This window comes from Staurois parvus, unplaced genomic scaffold (genome assembly GCF_062004578.1).
Source record: "Staurois parvus isolate SC_StPar_1 unplaced genomic scaffold, SC_StPar_1.0 ptg000237l, whole genome shotgun sequence".
In the NCBI taxonomy this organism is placed as follows: Eukaryota; Metazoa; Chordata; class Amphibia; order Anura; family Ranidae; genus Staurois; species Staurois parvus.
The window spans coordinates 3,990,439-4,005,738 of NW_028318033.1; the positions used below are offsets into that span (position 1 = coordinate 3,990,439).

The 15,300-nt window shown below is 37.5% G+C and overlaps 1 protein-coding gene across 2 annotated transcripts in view; it reads left to right on the forward strand.

The window, feature by feature from the left end:
- The first annotated feature begins 464 nt into the window (after positions 1-464).
- Positions 465-15,300, forward strand: part of PAX9 (paired box 9) — a 71,884-nt gene continuing 57,048 nt past the window's right edge. For both annotated transcript variants that reach the window (XM_089680248.1, XM_089680249.1), the window contains exons 1-2: positions 465-613; positions 2,695-3,324. In XM_089680248.1, the coding sequence (XP_089536374.1) occupies positions 610-613; positions 2,695-3,324 (634 nt within the window). In that variant the 5' untranslated portion in view covers positions 465-609. The remainder of the gene's footprint in view (positions 614-2,694; positions 3,325-15,300) is intronic.

Genomic DNA, 15,300 nt, shown 5'->3' on the forward strand with positions numbered 1-15,300 from the left:
CGCATATACATATAGGTATGTTTATTTATATATGTTGTATATATGTTATTTGTATATTTTTATATATATGAGCATATATTTGCAAAATCCATTTTCGTCCATCACTGCAGCATTCTAGTGTACAGTAGTATACAGTATTGGATTCCAATCAGTATAATGTGAGCACAGAGGCAGAGTCATCGTCCTGTGGCAGGGTAGGGGTTAATCCCGTTTGCAGAGTTTGGGGACTTACCGCCTGTCAGGGGTGAGTGTCCCCTCCTGTGATCCGCACTCCAGGTGCAGAGCATGCTTGGAAGGGATTCCTCGGAAGGCATTGGCACTCTCACTGCTCCCCTGTCTGTCACCGCAGGCGCCCAATTGAGCGGCGCCTTTGTCGTGGCCCGCCCACCGGGAGGCGTGGCTTGTCGGAATGACAGTCCAGACCAGCCCTGGCCAGCCCACGTTGTATTAGAGGGAAATACAGACAGTTCCTCCAAGTCAGGAAGGTCCTCACCTTTAATTCCCGGATCCCTGCTATCAGCCGGCGCTGGGAAGTCTCCACTAAGCCTGGCCTGCTTCTTTTCAGCCCCGACTACTGCTGGACACCCAGCGAGCCCCCTGAGCTCAGTGATGGGTAAGTAGCACAACTGGGGGGAGGGCTGGGGTCTCCCTTCTAGACCAGTCCTGTCCATGATCCTGTTCCTACAAGCACGTTGAGGATCATTAACAGGAGGCAGGCGGTGTAATAACTGGAGGTTCCATTACAATGATCTGCCATAAAGTGCTGCCTGGGGTCACTGAGCAGATAGGACTGGGCTTAACCCCTCCGTTGCCAGCAAGGTGAGTGACTCCGGGCACCCCATCCATCTGCAGATTAGGACTTTGCAGTCATAGAGCAATGATGGACACAATGCATTGAGACACAGCAACCAATCCAATGGACTCTAACAACACTTTAGTGTAGTGAGAAAAGTGGAGACTCGCCTCTGATTGGCTGACGTACTGGCTGCAGTTGTTCCTTGGAGTTCAGCAGTTTTCGATCAGGAACTGAATATTTCCTCATTCTTAGTGACAGTCAATGTCAGACAATCGGGGGAATTACTAAGAGATCAGGTAAAGAGATCTCTAGGTGGAGTGAATGGATCTGGATCTTGGGTGAAGCTTAGCAACTGCTTTAGTAAATCAGCCTCTAGTGTGTGTTTACAGCCATATTTACTATATATATTATATACATGTATAATACACACACATACATACATACATACATACATACATATATATACATGTATAATACACACACATACATACATACATACATACATACATACATATATATACATGTATAATACACACACATACATACATATATATACATGTATAATACACACACATACATACATATATATATATACATGTATAATACACATACATACATACATACATACATACATATATATACATGTATAATACACACACATACATACATATATATACATGTATAATACACACACATACATACATATATATACATGTATAATACACACACATACATACATATATATACATGTATAATACACACACATACATACATATATATACATGTATAATACACACACATACATACATATATATATATATATACATGTATAATACACACACATACATACATACACACATACATTATATACATGTATAATACACACACACCCATACATACATATATATACATGTATAATACACACACATACATACATACATACATATATATACACATACATATATATACATGCATAATACACATGCATACATACATACATATATAATATATACATGTATAATACACATACATACATATATACATACATATATAATATATACATGTATAATACACATACATACATACATACATACATATATATATATATATAATATATACATACATAATACACACACACACATACATACATATATATAATATATACATACAAAATACACACACATACACACACACACACATACATACATACATATATATAATACATACATACATAATACACACACATACACACACACATACATACATACATATATATAATACATACATACATAATACACACACACACATACATACATACATATATATAATACATACATACATAATACACACACATATATATAGGCAGAAACTTGCATGCTAGTGTCCAGTATGCAGGGATGGAAGCTAGAGTATTGAAATGCCTTGGACGTAGATGAGTATTGAGAGGAGTTGAGGTCAGGTGACCCTGTGTCCATTCTAAGCGCCCAATCAAGTGCAGGAGGAATTTCTAAAAACAGGATTTTTTTTTAGCTCGTTTGACACAGCTTCACCTTATTTAGCGGCCATACACTGTACAATCTGATCGTACAAACCTACCACCAGTGCAAGGATGCAGCTGAATGGATTGTGTTAGTTTGTACACTCTGATTGTAAACTCTCCCTTCGATCCACATCAGTTTTATATTGCAAAGATGAATAGGTACGTCTTTATATTCCACAGTTTTTGTCAATGGAAGGAGATTGTACAATCTGATCGCACAATCCCCTTCAGATCTATATCAGCGATGTAGGGGAAAGATGCCCATTGCATGGTTACATCCCAAAGTGTGGGAGATTGTCCAATCAGATCGCACAGTGTATGCAGCATGATGTCTGATCGGTGTCGTCTCCATCCCCAGAGCCTGCCTTCGGTGAAGTGAACCAGCTCGGAGGGGTGTTCGTGAACGGGCGGCCTCTCCCCAATGCCATCCGGCTTCGGATCGTGGAGTTGGCCCAGCTAGGGATCCGGCCGTGTGACATCAGCCGCCAGCTCCGGGTCTCCCATGGATGTGTCAGTAAGATCCTGGCCCGCTACAACGAGACCGGCTCCATCCTCCCCGGGGCCATCGGGGGCAGCAAGCCCCGGGTCACCACCCCCACGGTGGTCAAACACATCAGGACCTACAAACAGAGGGACCCCGGCATCTTCGCCTGGGAGATCAGGGACCGGCTCCTGGCCGATGGGGTGTGCGACAAATACAACGTGCCATCGGTCAGTTCCATCAGCAGGATCCTGAGAAATAAGATCGGCAACCTGGCCCAGCAAAGTCACTATGAGCACAACCATAAACAGCACCACCATGCTAGCTCCACCTCCGCGCTTCCCTACAACCACATCTACCCCTACCCCAACCCCATCGCTGCTGGGGCCAAGGTCCCTACACCCCCTGGAATGCACTCCATACCCAGCAGCATGGCTCTGCCCAGGACATGGCCTTCCTCCCACTCTGTCACTGACATCCTGGGGATTAGGTCCATCACAGATCAAGGTAAGAGACCCCACCAGTCACCCCCAGTCACTTCATTATATGGGGGTTATGTACTAAACCTGATGACAAACCAATCAGCTTCCAGGTATTATTGTCAAAATTTAATTGAACAAGCTGAAGCTAAAAGATGATTGGCTATCACACACAGCTGCACCAGATTCTGAATGCACCAGTTTTAGTAATCCTCCCTCTATGTGTACAGCATAATAATATAATATCCCAATTATATATATATATATATATATTTTTTTTTTCTTTATATGTCTATAAAGATATATATAGATAGTGAGATACAAACTTAGATAGATATAAATATAATAAGTATATAGATAGACATAGATATCTTAATAGAAATAATAACAGAACAAATATATATTACACACACACACAATTAGGCTGCTTTGCTAAAGGAGTTGAGTTTTTTACTCACAAAATGTGTGAATATTCACTTTATTTATATTCAGTTATGTAAAATGCATGTGCACTTGAATATTCAAAGTGAACTGGAATTTTCTCACATGATGAGATAATTACAATAAATAGTCATGCAGCTTTTAAGTGAAAATTCTCAACGTATTCAGTAAATCAACTGTCATTTTTATATACAGAGCAATATAAAAATGACGTAAAATGCAGATCAATGCTGTAAAATGCAGATCAACAAAAGGGCACCTGAAAAACGATTTCCAATCTGTCCTAGTCACACCACAATGCTGCACATGCATGTCAACAGACATCAAAATGTAGGCCAATGGACGTCAGTGCGCGTTAAAATGGATGGAATGTACATGTATTTTCTACACATTTTAGCACAAGTGAGTGCAAATTGGTCTCAAGGCCTCTTTCACACCGTACATGCAGTAAAACTGATGGAAACTGATGTGCAGATTTCACTTGCAGAGACATCCATTTACATCAGTTTTCATGCACTCTTCAATGACTTTTATACACATTGCCAGTTCTTGCGAAGAAACAATCTGCACGTGATTCTAGTGTTGTGGTGTGCACAGGGCACATAGAGAACAATTGATTTTGTTGTGGCCTTGCAGAACGCGTTAAACAAAACTGATGTCTCTGCAGCATGATGTGAACAAGCCCTAAAGAAGTATTTTTTATATTGGGCTATATCTAAAAATGATGGTTGATTTACTAAATAAGTTGATAAGGTCTTGTAAACCAGCTGCTTTATGTAATATATATGTATGTAGGCATATCTATCTATCTATCTATCTATCTATCTATCTATCTATCTATCTATCTATTTATCTATATTACTAAGAAGGTTCTTGCTTTGTTATTAATATTATTATACACTATTTATATAGTGCCAACAGTTTGCTTAGTGCTTCACAACAAGAGGACAGACAGTATAGTTACAATACAATTAATTACAGGAGGAATCAGAGGGCCCTGCTCCATAGAGCTTACAATCTAAAAGAATACAACGTTAAGCACATTTATTTGCTTTAAATAATAAGGTGACAGTTACTTTATTAATTTTCTACATTCCATATCTCTATAAGTAACATATGTAAATACAAACATCTAAAATATAGCTGGGTATTCATTTCTAAAAGCATGTGTGGACTGTGCAGGCAATGCCTGTGATCATGGGTTCTTAGTGAGCTATAAACCTTAATACCCAAAATACAATAATATATCTGTTATACATAAAGTAACAAAAGGAAGGGTAAACAAAGATACATTTAAAAAGTTAGTGGCAGGGATTCTGAATTTTATGAGGCTATCAGTAAACATCAAGCTGATCCCAGGACAGGTATTTAATAAATGTGATAGAAGTAACACCTTTGTATCACAAGTATCAGTCCTCTGTAATAGAGCAGCAGTGTGTTCCATTATTTAGCAGCCATGATTGCCCCATGTCAGCACCAATAAAATGACTTTATAAAATGCTTCCTATAATTGCAGCTTGGAGATTCCAGTGGTGGGGTGGGTGAGAGTAGCAGCGGGCACAGCTGACAGTATAAATGCCCTGCCAGTTCAGGGTAACCAGCTAATTGCACAGTTATGTCCATCTTTAATAAATGAGAGAATAAATAGGCCATCCCGTACAGCCTGGGTCTGAAGGAGAAAAAGCATTTCACTTTTGGTAAAAACAGGAATTTGTCATCAGCGTAATGCCTGCTGGAAATTAAGGAAAAGTTTCACTTCTTGAGTTTGTGCAATCAGCCTAAATTTACCCAGACAGGAAGTTCAAATGTCAGATAATTGGTTTCATTCTTAGGCACAAAGTACAACCTCTGGGCATACTCTGAACAGAAGGAGAGAATTGCTGTTCACCTAGAGACTCATTTTCTGCTTATTTTCTTCCTTCCTAATCCAAGCAGGGGATAGGACAGGCTAGGAGCCCTTACTTACCATCAGAAGACCTCATAGACAAGTGCCCAGGACAAAAAGTGCCCCCTCTGCCTAACTAAACCCATGCCTCTGCCCAACCGGGCCCTCTCCATTAGGCAATGCCTATTAATTGCTTCATTAGAGAAAGTCCTGTTTACACTGAATCCTACTTTCCTCTAAAGACACCCAGCCTCCTGGAGAAATATACAGATTACCATTTCCTGCAATGATGGTTAGAAAAGGCCCTCACACTGGAGAATTAGATTACAAATTGGGAATGTTTGTAGATCCCTCTAATGGTTTCCTCTTTTATTAACACCACATTGGCAGTCAGGCCTTGGAGGGGACTGTCTGGGTTTGTTCCTCTGTGTCTCAGCTATGTGGAAGAAAGATTCCTGAGCTCTGCTCACTGACCAGGACTACTGCTGCTGGGACTGCTTAGATCATTAGCTTTTTTTTACACCCTTTGTAGCAAAATTGCTAATTTATTGGCCAAACCTTCCTCTGTGACACAGGACAGGAGAAAGTGTGAACTAGTTATAAAGTCTGCAGGAGGGGGACACATGTAATAGACATGGTGGGGACACTACAAATAAGTAAGGAATTTATACTCCTGTATATTGGGACATTGTTAAATATTTGCTCACAGGAGCTATATATATATATATATATATATATATATATATATATATATATTAGCTAAGGTTAACAAAACATCATATATATTTTATATTTAACTAAGGTTGAAAAAAATATTACACATATTATTATATATATATGTGTGTGTGTTACATATGTGTGTGTGTTCTACATATGCATGTGTGTGTTACATATGTGTGTATGTGTGTGTATATAGTTAAATAGCTAATGTTGAAAACATTAGCTATCTAACTATATATATATATATATATATATATATAAATATATAATATGTTACATATTTTCCTGTATATCTATAGCTTTATATAGATATGTAAATATATATATATATATATATATATATATATATATATATATATACTATAGATAGCTATGGTTGAAAAACATTTTATTTTCATTATATACTCACTATATTTTTTTCATTTATATATATATATATATATATAATAGAGAGAGGGAGGCATGTCTTTTTTTTCAACCTTATATATATATATATCCATCCTATAAGTATTCAAAATTTAACAAATGTATTCATCATAGGCTAACAAAGCAAAATTTAGCTTTTTTTATTTTTCTTTATTTATAAAAGCAACCAGAATTTAAAAAGTGAATAAAGAACCTGATTGGTCACCACTAGAAATATCTTAGTCTTTAACGTGTCCATATCTTCCAGATCAGTCCTTCCCATATAGTGCCACATTTAATTAAAATTTAGGGCATCTCTATTTATGTCCTTGTATGCCCTTATATTAAGATCTTTTCAAGGTGGTTAAAGCACAACATAAACATACAGATATTTTTAGTTATTTTCATAATTCTCTTCTTAAGTAAAAAAAAATAGTAAAGAAAAAAATATATATTTGTGTTTTTTTTTTTTGCTGGCTTTATTAGCCGAGAACAGGCTTTCCCTTGTAATCTTTCGGGGCAATGCTTAGTAAGTATGGGGCAAATTGTCTCTCAGGCTGTTTGTAGCATTTAGAAAAGAATAGATTACCCTTACACCACCCAAGTACTATTAAATAATATTTAAAACATAATTATCCGATTAGGGAACTAAAACGGGCATACTTACACTTGGATCTGCTTACATAGATAAAAACACAGACTTTGTATATTAAAGTATCTTTATGTAAGTAATCATAATAATTCTAATTGATGTATAGTAAAATTTAAGAAAGGTCAAATAGACAAAGCAGAACATGAGTCAAATTAATCCACTAAAGTGAGTTCACCCTGTGCAGGCTAAAAAAAAGTGCTACCCGTGGAAATAGGATCGATTACAAATCATAAAGGTAATCAAGTTCGGTGAATAGATGGTTTTCCACGCACAGATTTATTCTATTCGCCAGCTGCGAATCAGCAGATCTGAGCAGCTCTGCCAGTGAAACCCTGAGGAGTTGTGGTCTTGCATAACACTGATAATAATAATAATAATAATAATAATAATCATAATAATGTTAATAGTACTAGTAATCCAGAGCTCTTTGTAACCTATACACATTCTAATCATCTCTGGATTTTTTTTAATTCATGTTTTAGTTATTATTGTCATGTATTATTATTATTATTATTATTACTACTACTACTACTGCTGCTGCTGCTGCTGCTTCTGTTGCTTCTGCTGCTACTACTACTACTACTACTACTAATAATAATAATACATATATGTATTTATAAATAAATGATCACTTTATTCTTCTATTACCATGTACTGTTTTATGCACTTATTTATGAGACTGTAAGTGCGATCTTGATAGTTACCCTTTAAATATTGTGTCAGGCTGGGATCTTTTCTGCTCTCTTGTTCTCTATGGAAGTCGTTGCTGAGCAGCTGCCAGTCTGTCTGCTGGTATCCAGGGTGCAGTGACACCGCTTTTATCTCTATGCCCTTTCTAATTTCTCAACATTTTTTTCTGCAGTCTTTAGGAACAGATTTTGCCGTTTTGCCTGTTGCTATTACGATTTTTGATTTAGGAACTTATTATTTAAATATACATGCAAGCTGGGTCGATGATGGCTACACTTTAAGTAATGGCTCCTTATTTTTGGCAAGTTGTGATCAGCTGTATATCAGCAGTGACACCAGTTCAACCTCTCTTTTATTTCTACACATCCTTTTCTGTGACAATGTGCAGCTTTGACCACATTGTGCTATGTATAGAGATATATTATTTATGCAAATTGTTGACAGTTACATTTAAGAAGCCTTTTGTTATCGTTTTCTGCCATAGTAAACTGCCAGTATATCAGTTGGTAACTTGGGTGCAATGACACCAATTTTACCTCCATTATTTCTCCACAACATTCTCTGCGACATAACTTTCAGCTGTGGCTACACTGTGCTATGATATTATATTTATATAGACTTTTTATTTATGTATTATTTATCCTAGTGAAAGTGCAATCTGGGTTGCGAATGGTTCAGTAAAGTTGCTCTTTTCTGACACCCTTGTGGTTGCCCAGCAGCTGCCAGTATATCAACTGGTATATATCTAGGGTCCAGTGACACAAGTTTGTATCTCTATCACCTCATTTACCTCTCCACATCTATTTCTGTGATCTGAAGGACTGTTTTGACCACTTTGTGCTATAATAATGTATTTAAAGTATATAAGCATTATTATTGATGCAAGTTATTGATGGGAACACTTGATGGGCACCTTAGATTTTTGTTTCTGCCATTCTTTTGGTTACTGCCAGTATATCAGTTGATGTCCAGTGTGTAGTGACACCATTTTTTTTTATCTCACTCACCTCCAATATTTCTCCACATCTATTTCTGTGAGCTATTTCTTTGTGCTATAATATAGTATTTATCTAGACATGATTATGTCTTCACGTTTTTGATGGGAACACTTTAAGTAATGGCACCTTAGATTTTTTTTTCTTTTGGTTACATTAGTAGCTGGCAGTATATCAGTTGGTATCAGTTGGTAAACAACTGTTTTATTTCTTATCACCTCCATTAATCCCTCCACATTTATTTCTGTGATCTGGAAGGACAGTTTTGTCCACTTAGTGCTTTCATAATGTATTTATATAAAAATATTTCTTGTGCTCCTTGATATAACTCTACTGTACATTGAAAAAAAATGCAATAAAAAATGTTATTGTGAAAAAATAATCTTTGATATATATATATATATATATATATATATATATATATATATATATATATTCTGTTAATGGGAACACTTTAAATAATGGTGCCTAATGTTTTTCCTGCCATTCTTGTGGTTGCTTAGCAGCTGGCAGTATATCAGTTGGTATTCGGTGTGCAGTGACACCAGTTTTTATCTCAGACACCTCCATTTTTTCTCCACATCTTTTTCTGTGATTTGAAAGGACAGTTTTGTGCTGTAATAATGTATTTATTTAGACTTTATTTCTGCAAGGTGTTGATAGGGAAAACTTTAAGAGCGTCTTATTTTATGACACTTTAGCTTTTTTTGTCTGCCATTCTTGTTGCTTAGCAACTGCCAGTATATCAGTGGGTATGCAGGGCGCAGTGACACCAGCTGAATCTCCGACACCTTCTCCACATCTTTTTCTGCGATCTGGACGCACAGAATTTTCAGCTTTGGCCGCCTTGTATGAATAACTTTGGAAAGTACTATTTTTTTCCTCCCTGACTGTAAAATAAACATTTCTGACAAATTCAGGAATTCTAAGTATTTTCCGTATTTGTAATCCTTTCTTCAAACACAGGCTGGGCTTTCTTCTCCCAGATTCGAGGGTCTCCAGTCTTCTTTAGAGAAGTGGGATTTTTTTATGGCTGCAGATTCCATGGTTGGGGTGTCTCCTCTAAGTGCTTGGTGTCACCTCCACTCTGTGATTGATGAGCCTGGAGATGAATGGCTCGCCTGGTTTTTGCACGGTGTCATTTCTGTATCTGACAAGTAATCTTTTCCTTCTCCTATTGCGACTCCGACGATTTATCCCGACAACATGCCCACATCAGAACTAGTGCTGTGATCGCTTCCATCCTCCATGCGGCTGTGGGAAATTCTCACATTGACGAGGCTGTAGGGTTGGGGAGCCAAGATATACACTCAGCACAAGTGTGACTGTGACCGCAATATTTTAATAACCTGATTTCATAGGCTGCCCTTCTATCTGGGGTGAATGTGGCTGCTCAGCAATATCCCTTCATCTCCATTTCTTCTGGTTCATTCATCATTTCCTATCATCACCAGTTTAACTGACACATCATATAGTGACAGCAGCAGTAACCCATAGCAACCAATAAGCAGTCAACTGTTAATGATCTTGCCACTTTCCTTGGAAGCTGAAGTATGGCTGGTTACTTGAAGGGGATGGTTGCCCTGTGCACTGCTTTATTAATCAGATGGATTAGGAAGCAGGCTTTAATTAAAGGATTGTGTAGGGGTGGTGTATTGTAGATTTTGGGGAAATGTGAGAGGAGACATGTTTGCATTTTTTGGCCACATTAATATTAGGGTGTGTGAACATCTGTTCACTACCACCACATGCATACCATGACTTCTCATATACTCGATGACGCAGATGTGTGCGTTTACATGCGTCAGTTTGCGTGCACTTTGCAGGAATAGGTGTCTTTATCGGTAGGTGATGATTGCTCTTTGCCCCTCCTTAATAAATCAGATATTTTACCTATATAAAAAAAACAGACTGGGAATAAAACTTTAATTAAATTAATTTGCAAGGATGGTGTATTGTAATAATGATTGGATATTTTAGGGACAAATATGAGAGTTGAGTTGTGTACATTTTTTGGTAACATTATTATTAGGGTTTGTGAATATCCATTCACCACATTTGATTACTTTTATACCCTATGACGCAGATGTATGCGTTTAAATGCGTCAGTTTGCGTGCACTTTGCAGGGGGGTGCAGGGGTAGGCGTCTTTACTGGTAGGTGATGATTGCTCTTTGCCCCTCCTTATTAAATCAGATATTTTACCTATTAAAAAAAAACAGACTGGGAATACAACTTTAATTAAATGAGTTTGCAGGGATGGTGTATTGTAATAATGATTGGATATTTTAGGGAAAAATGTGAGAGGAAACATGTTTACAACTGGGGTGGACTGACAACTCATGGGGCCCCCGGGCAATAGGGGATCATGGGGCCCCTGTGTCCTTGCCCAAACTCAAAAAAGCCTATGAAAAAGGTACCAGGGGCATCTCATGGGGCCCCCTACTGACCCCGGGCCCTTGGGCAGTGCCTGAGTTTCCAAATGGTCAGTCCGCCCCTGGTTTACAATTTTTTGCAACATTATTATTAGGGTTTGTGAACATCCATTCAGCATACATAGGTGTCCGTTTGTGAACCAGAGGTAATAGATCGCTGCTCAGTTCTCCGGCATTCTCGGAGAACAAAGTTCTCCTGTGAATGCAGTTTATGAAGCAGTTCTCCGAAGGAAGGGAGAACGGCTTCCAAACGCTGGATAACGGTCTACAAACTCTGAAAAACGGCTCATTTTACTATAATCTCTCCAGATTATAGTAAAAGACCAGTTTACTAAGCAGAGGTAAATTATCTCTGCTTAGTTTTCGGTCCCTCTGATTCTCCAGCTCTGGGCTGGAGAATCTGGACGGAGAACACAGATCTCCAGAGAAGGGCTGACAGGATCTCCTAAGTGTTATAAACTGTGAATGACCAGAGAATAGCTGAGATCTGTTGAATCGCAGCTATTCTCTGTGTCATAAAAGGACACCTTAATTACTCGTATACCCTATGACGCAGATGTGTGCGTTTGCATGCGTTGATTTGCGTGCGCTTTGCAGGGGGTGCAGGAATAGGTGTCTTCATAGGTAGGTAATTATCGTTCTTTGCCCCTCAGATATTTTACCTATTACAAAAACAGACTGGAAATAAGACTTTAATTAAAGGAATTTGCAGGGATGGTGTATTGTAATAATGATTGGATATTTGGGGGAAAAATGTGAGAGGAGACATGTTTAAATTTTTTGGCAACATTATTATTAGGGTTTGTGAACATCCATTCACCACACTTAATTACTCTTATACGCTGTGATGCAGATGTGTGCGATTGCATGCATCTGTTTGCGTGTGCTTTGGAGGGGATGAAGGAGTAGGTATCTTCATAGGTAGGTGATTATTGTTCTTTGCACCTCTTTATTAAATCAGATATTTTATTATTATTATTATTATTACACAGTATTTATATAGCGCCAACAGTTTGCTCAGCGCTCTACATTACAATGGGAGACAATACATGAGACAATACAGTAACAATACAATAAAATACACGAGGGGTTCGAGGGCCTGGTTAAAAAAAAATAGATAGACTGGTAAAAAGACTTCAATTAAAGGAATTTGCAGGGATGGTGTATTGTAATGATTGGATATTTGGGAGAAAAATGTGAGAGGTGACATGTTTGCATTGTTGGGTGGCAGCGTTAATATTAGGGTTTGTTCATATCTGCTCACTATGCTTGTGCACCACATGCACGCCATGACTACTCCATGGCTACATTCACATTGGTGTAAAAATGTTACTGATCTTATCATGCATGTTGTTTTCTAGCACCGAAGTTCCTTCATAATGATCAGTAAATACCTTTTTTGTTATACCTGCATCTGGCATACGTGTATGAGTATGTCCTCAGACGCAGATTGTTGGATTTCGTGTTATGGATCCGAGTGCAGTGCATGCTTACGCATCGGTGTGAATGTCCCCCAATGTTTTTTTACTAAAAAGATAGCTGAATACATTTTGGCCAAGATTTATGAAGGAAGATTTTATATATATATATATATATATATATATATATATATACACACACACATGGTATATAAAGTTTATACAGTTACAGGAGCTTTGCAACATTCCATTGTGTTTGACCTCTATTCTTTTTATTGGAATATTGATTTTTATAACGTTTTATGCTTGGGTATTATTATATACATATCGGTTGCTCTGTGTTTTTAACCTTTATCACATGGATGTAGACCAGAGGTTTTCACTCCAGTTAGGGTGAAACTTCAAATCCCATAATTCGTTTACCTCTGGGTGTCATGCTTGTCACTGTCAGAGTCCTGCAATGTATCATGGGACTTGTAGTTCTACAACAGCTGGAGTGCTGAAGTTTGTCTACCACTGATGTACACAATCAATGTAAATGTTTACTTTTCACCATGAACCTTGACTGAGATTAGAAAATACAATGAAGCTGTGTTCACTTTAGATTCTAAATCATGTGCAAAGAGAAATTAAAAAAAAAAAAGATTTTTTAAATGAATGGATGATGGAAATGAACACAGCTTCACCAAATTTGCTAGCATAGTGCACCTTCACTTTTCTAAGTTAACAGTCTCTACTCCTATAATAAATCAGATCATGACTTTTCATGAACTGTTTTCAAGGAGTGTGTTTATGGCAAGCCCATCATCAATGCAGAATAGACATTTCGAAAGAATTTCACCATCATCGCTGTATCGCACGGCTGCCCAAAAAGGCTGATTTACTAAAGGCGTTGAGAATATTCACTCAATATATTGAATGAAGATTCACTTCAATTTGTCTATTATGTGAAAAGCAAAGTCTTGTTTAACTGTATTGTCTCCTGTAATTTAGTAAGGTGCTGCACAAACTGTTGGCACTATATTTATTATTTAAATCCTGTATAATAATAATAATAATAATTTATCACAGATACTTACATAGCACTCTCATTTTATGCAGCATTTTACATATACATTCACATCAGTCCCTGCCCTCAAGGAGCTTACAATCTAATGTCCCTAGCTCACATTCATATATACTCATACTAGGGCCCATTTAGACAGGTGTCAATTAAACTACCAGCATGGCATTGGAGGGTGGGAGGAAACCGGAGTATCCAGAGTAATCCCGCACAGGCACATGGAGAACATGCAAACTGCAAGCAGGTAGTGCTGTGACTGGGATTCTCACAGACGACCCTGGAGCTGACAGGCTGAAGTGCTAACCACTTAGCCACTGTGCTGCCTAATAAATAAATCTTGTATGATAATTATAATTATATCCAAACCTCATTGGGTATGTAAAGTGAACGTTGCTCAAATTAATTGAATTGAGATTCTCAGTTCCTTTAGTAAATCGGTCTCAAAATGTGTACAGACTCCTTATTTGTGAACCATGTGCCTATTTTCCAGTTCTACTCCGAATTACTGTCTATACACAGTTTTTTTAGCGTTACAGCAGCTAATACCACTCTTTGTTTTGTGTATAAATGTGTTTCTCTCATTCATCTTTGCATCATGTCTGACAAGGAAATCTAGAAAACCTGCATTTTAAATCCTTTTCCAGGACGTGGTGTAACTTTCACGCCAACCTGTCTGCTTTCATGCATGGCTAAATGCTACAAGAGCCTGCTGCCTACGCACTCACTAAAATGCACATCACATAGATTCATTTTGCTTCAATATGTTTCTTTAGGTTAAAAATGTATTATAGTTGACTTGTAACATACATCAGGTATAACTGGGATTTAAAAAAAAGGTAAACTGTTTATGTCTGAGTACATATTGGTAAATCCTATATTTTTGGTTCATCTTTAGCTGAAAGGTGGTAAAGTATATTCAGGGCTGCATTACAACCAATAGCTGATAGCTGAACACACACACAGATGGGAATGTAGGTATGTGTAAACATTTCTATATATGGGCAGATTTACTAAAGGAGTTGAGAGTCTTCACTCAATAAATTGTGTGAATGTTCACTTCAATTATCAGATCGGGGTGAATAGCAAATTCCTGTGTATTCATTTCATCTGCACATCATTGGGTATTAACATAGCTGGATGCTGAAGTGAATAGTCTCACAGTTTATTAAATGAAAATTCAGAACTTCAGCTTCAGAGTCTCATAGTATGTGGGATTCTGCAAATGTCATAGATTGCAAAAAAAAACAAAAAAAAAACAGGAAAAGGTATACATAGGTGTTGATTTACTAAAACTGGAGAGT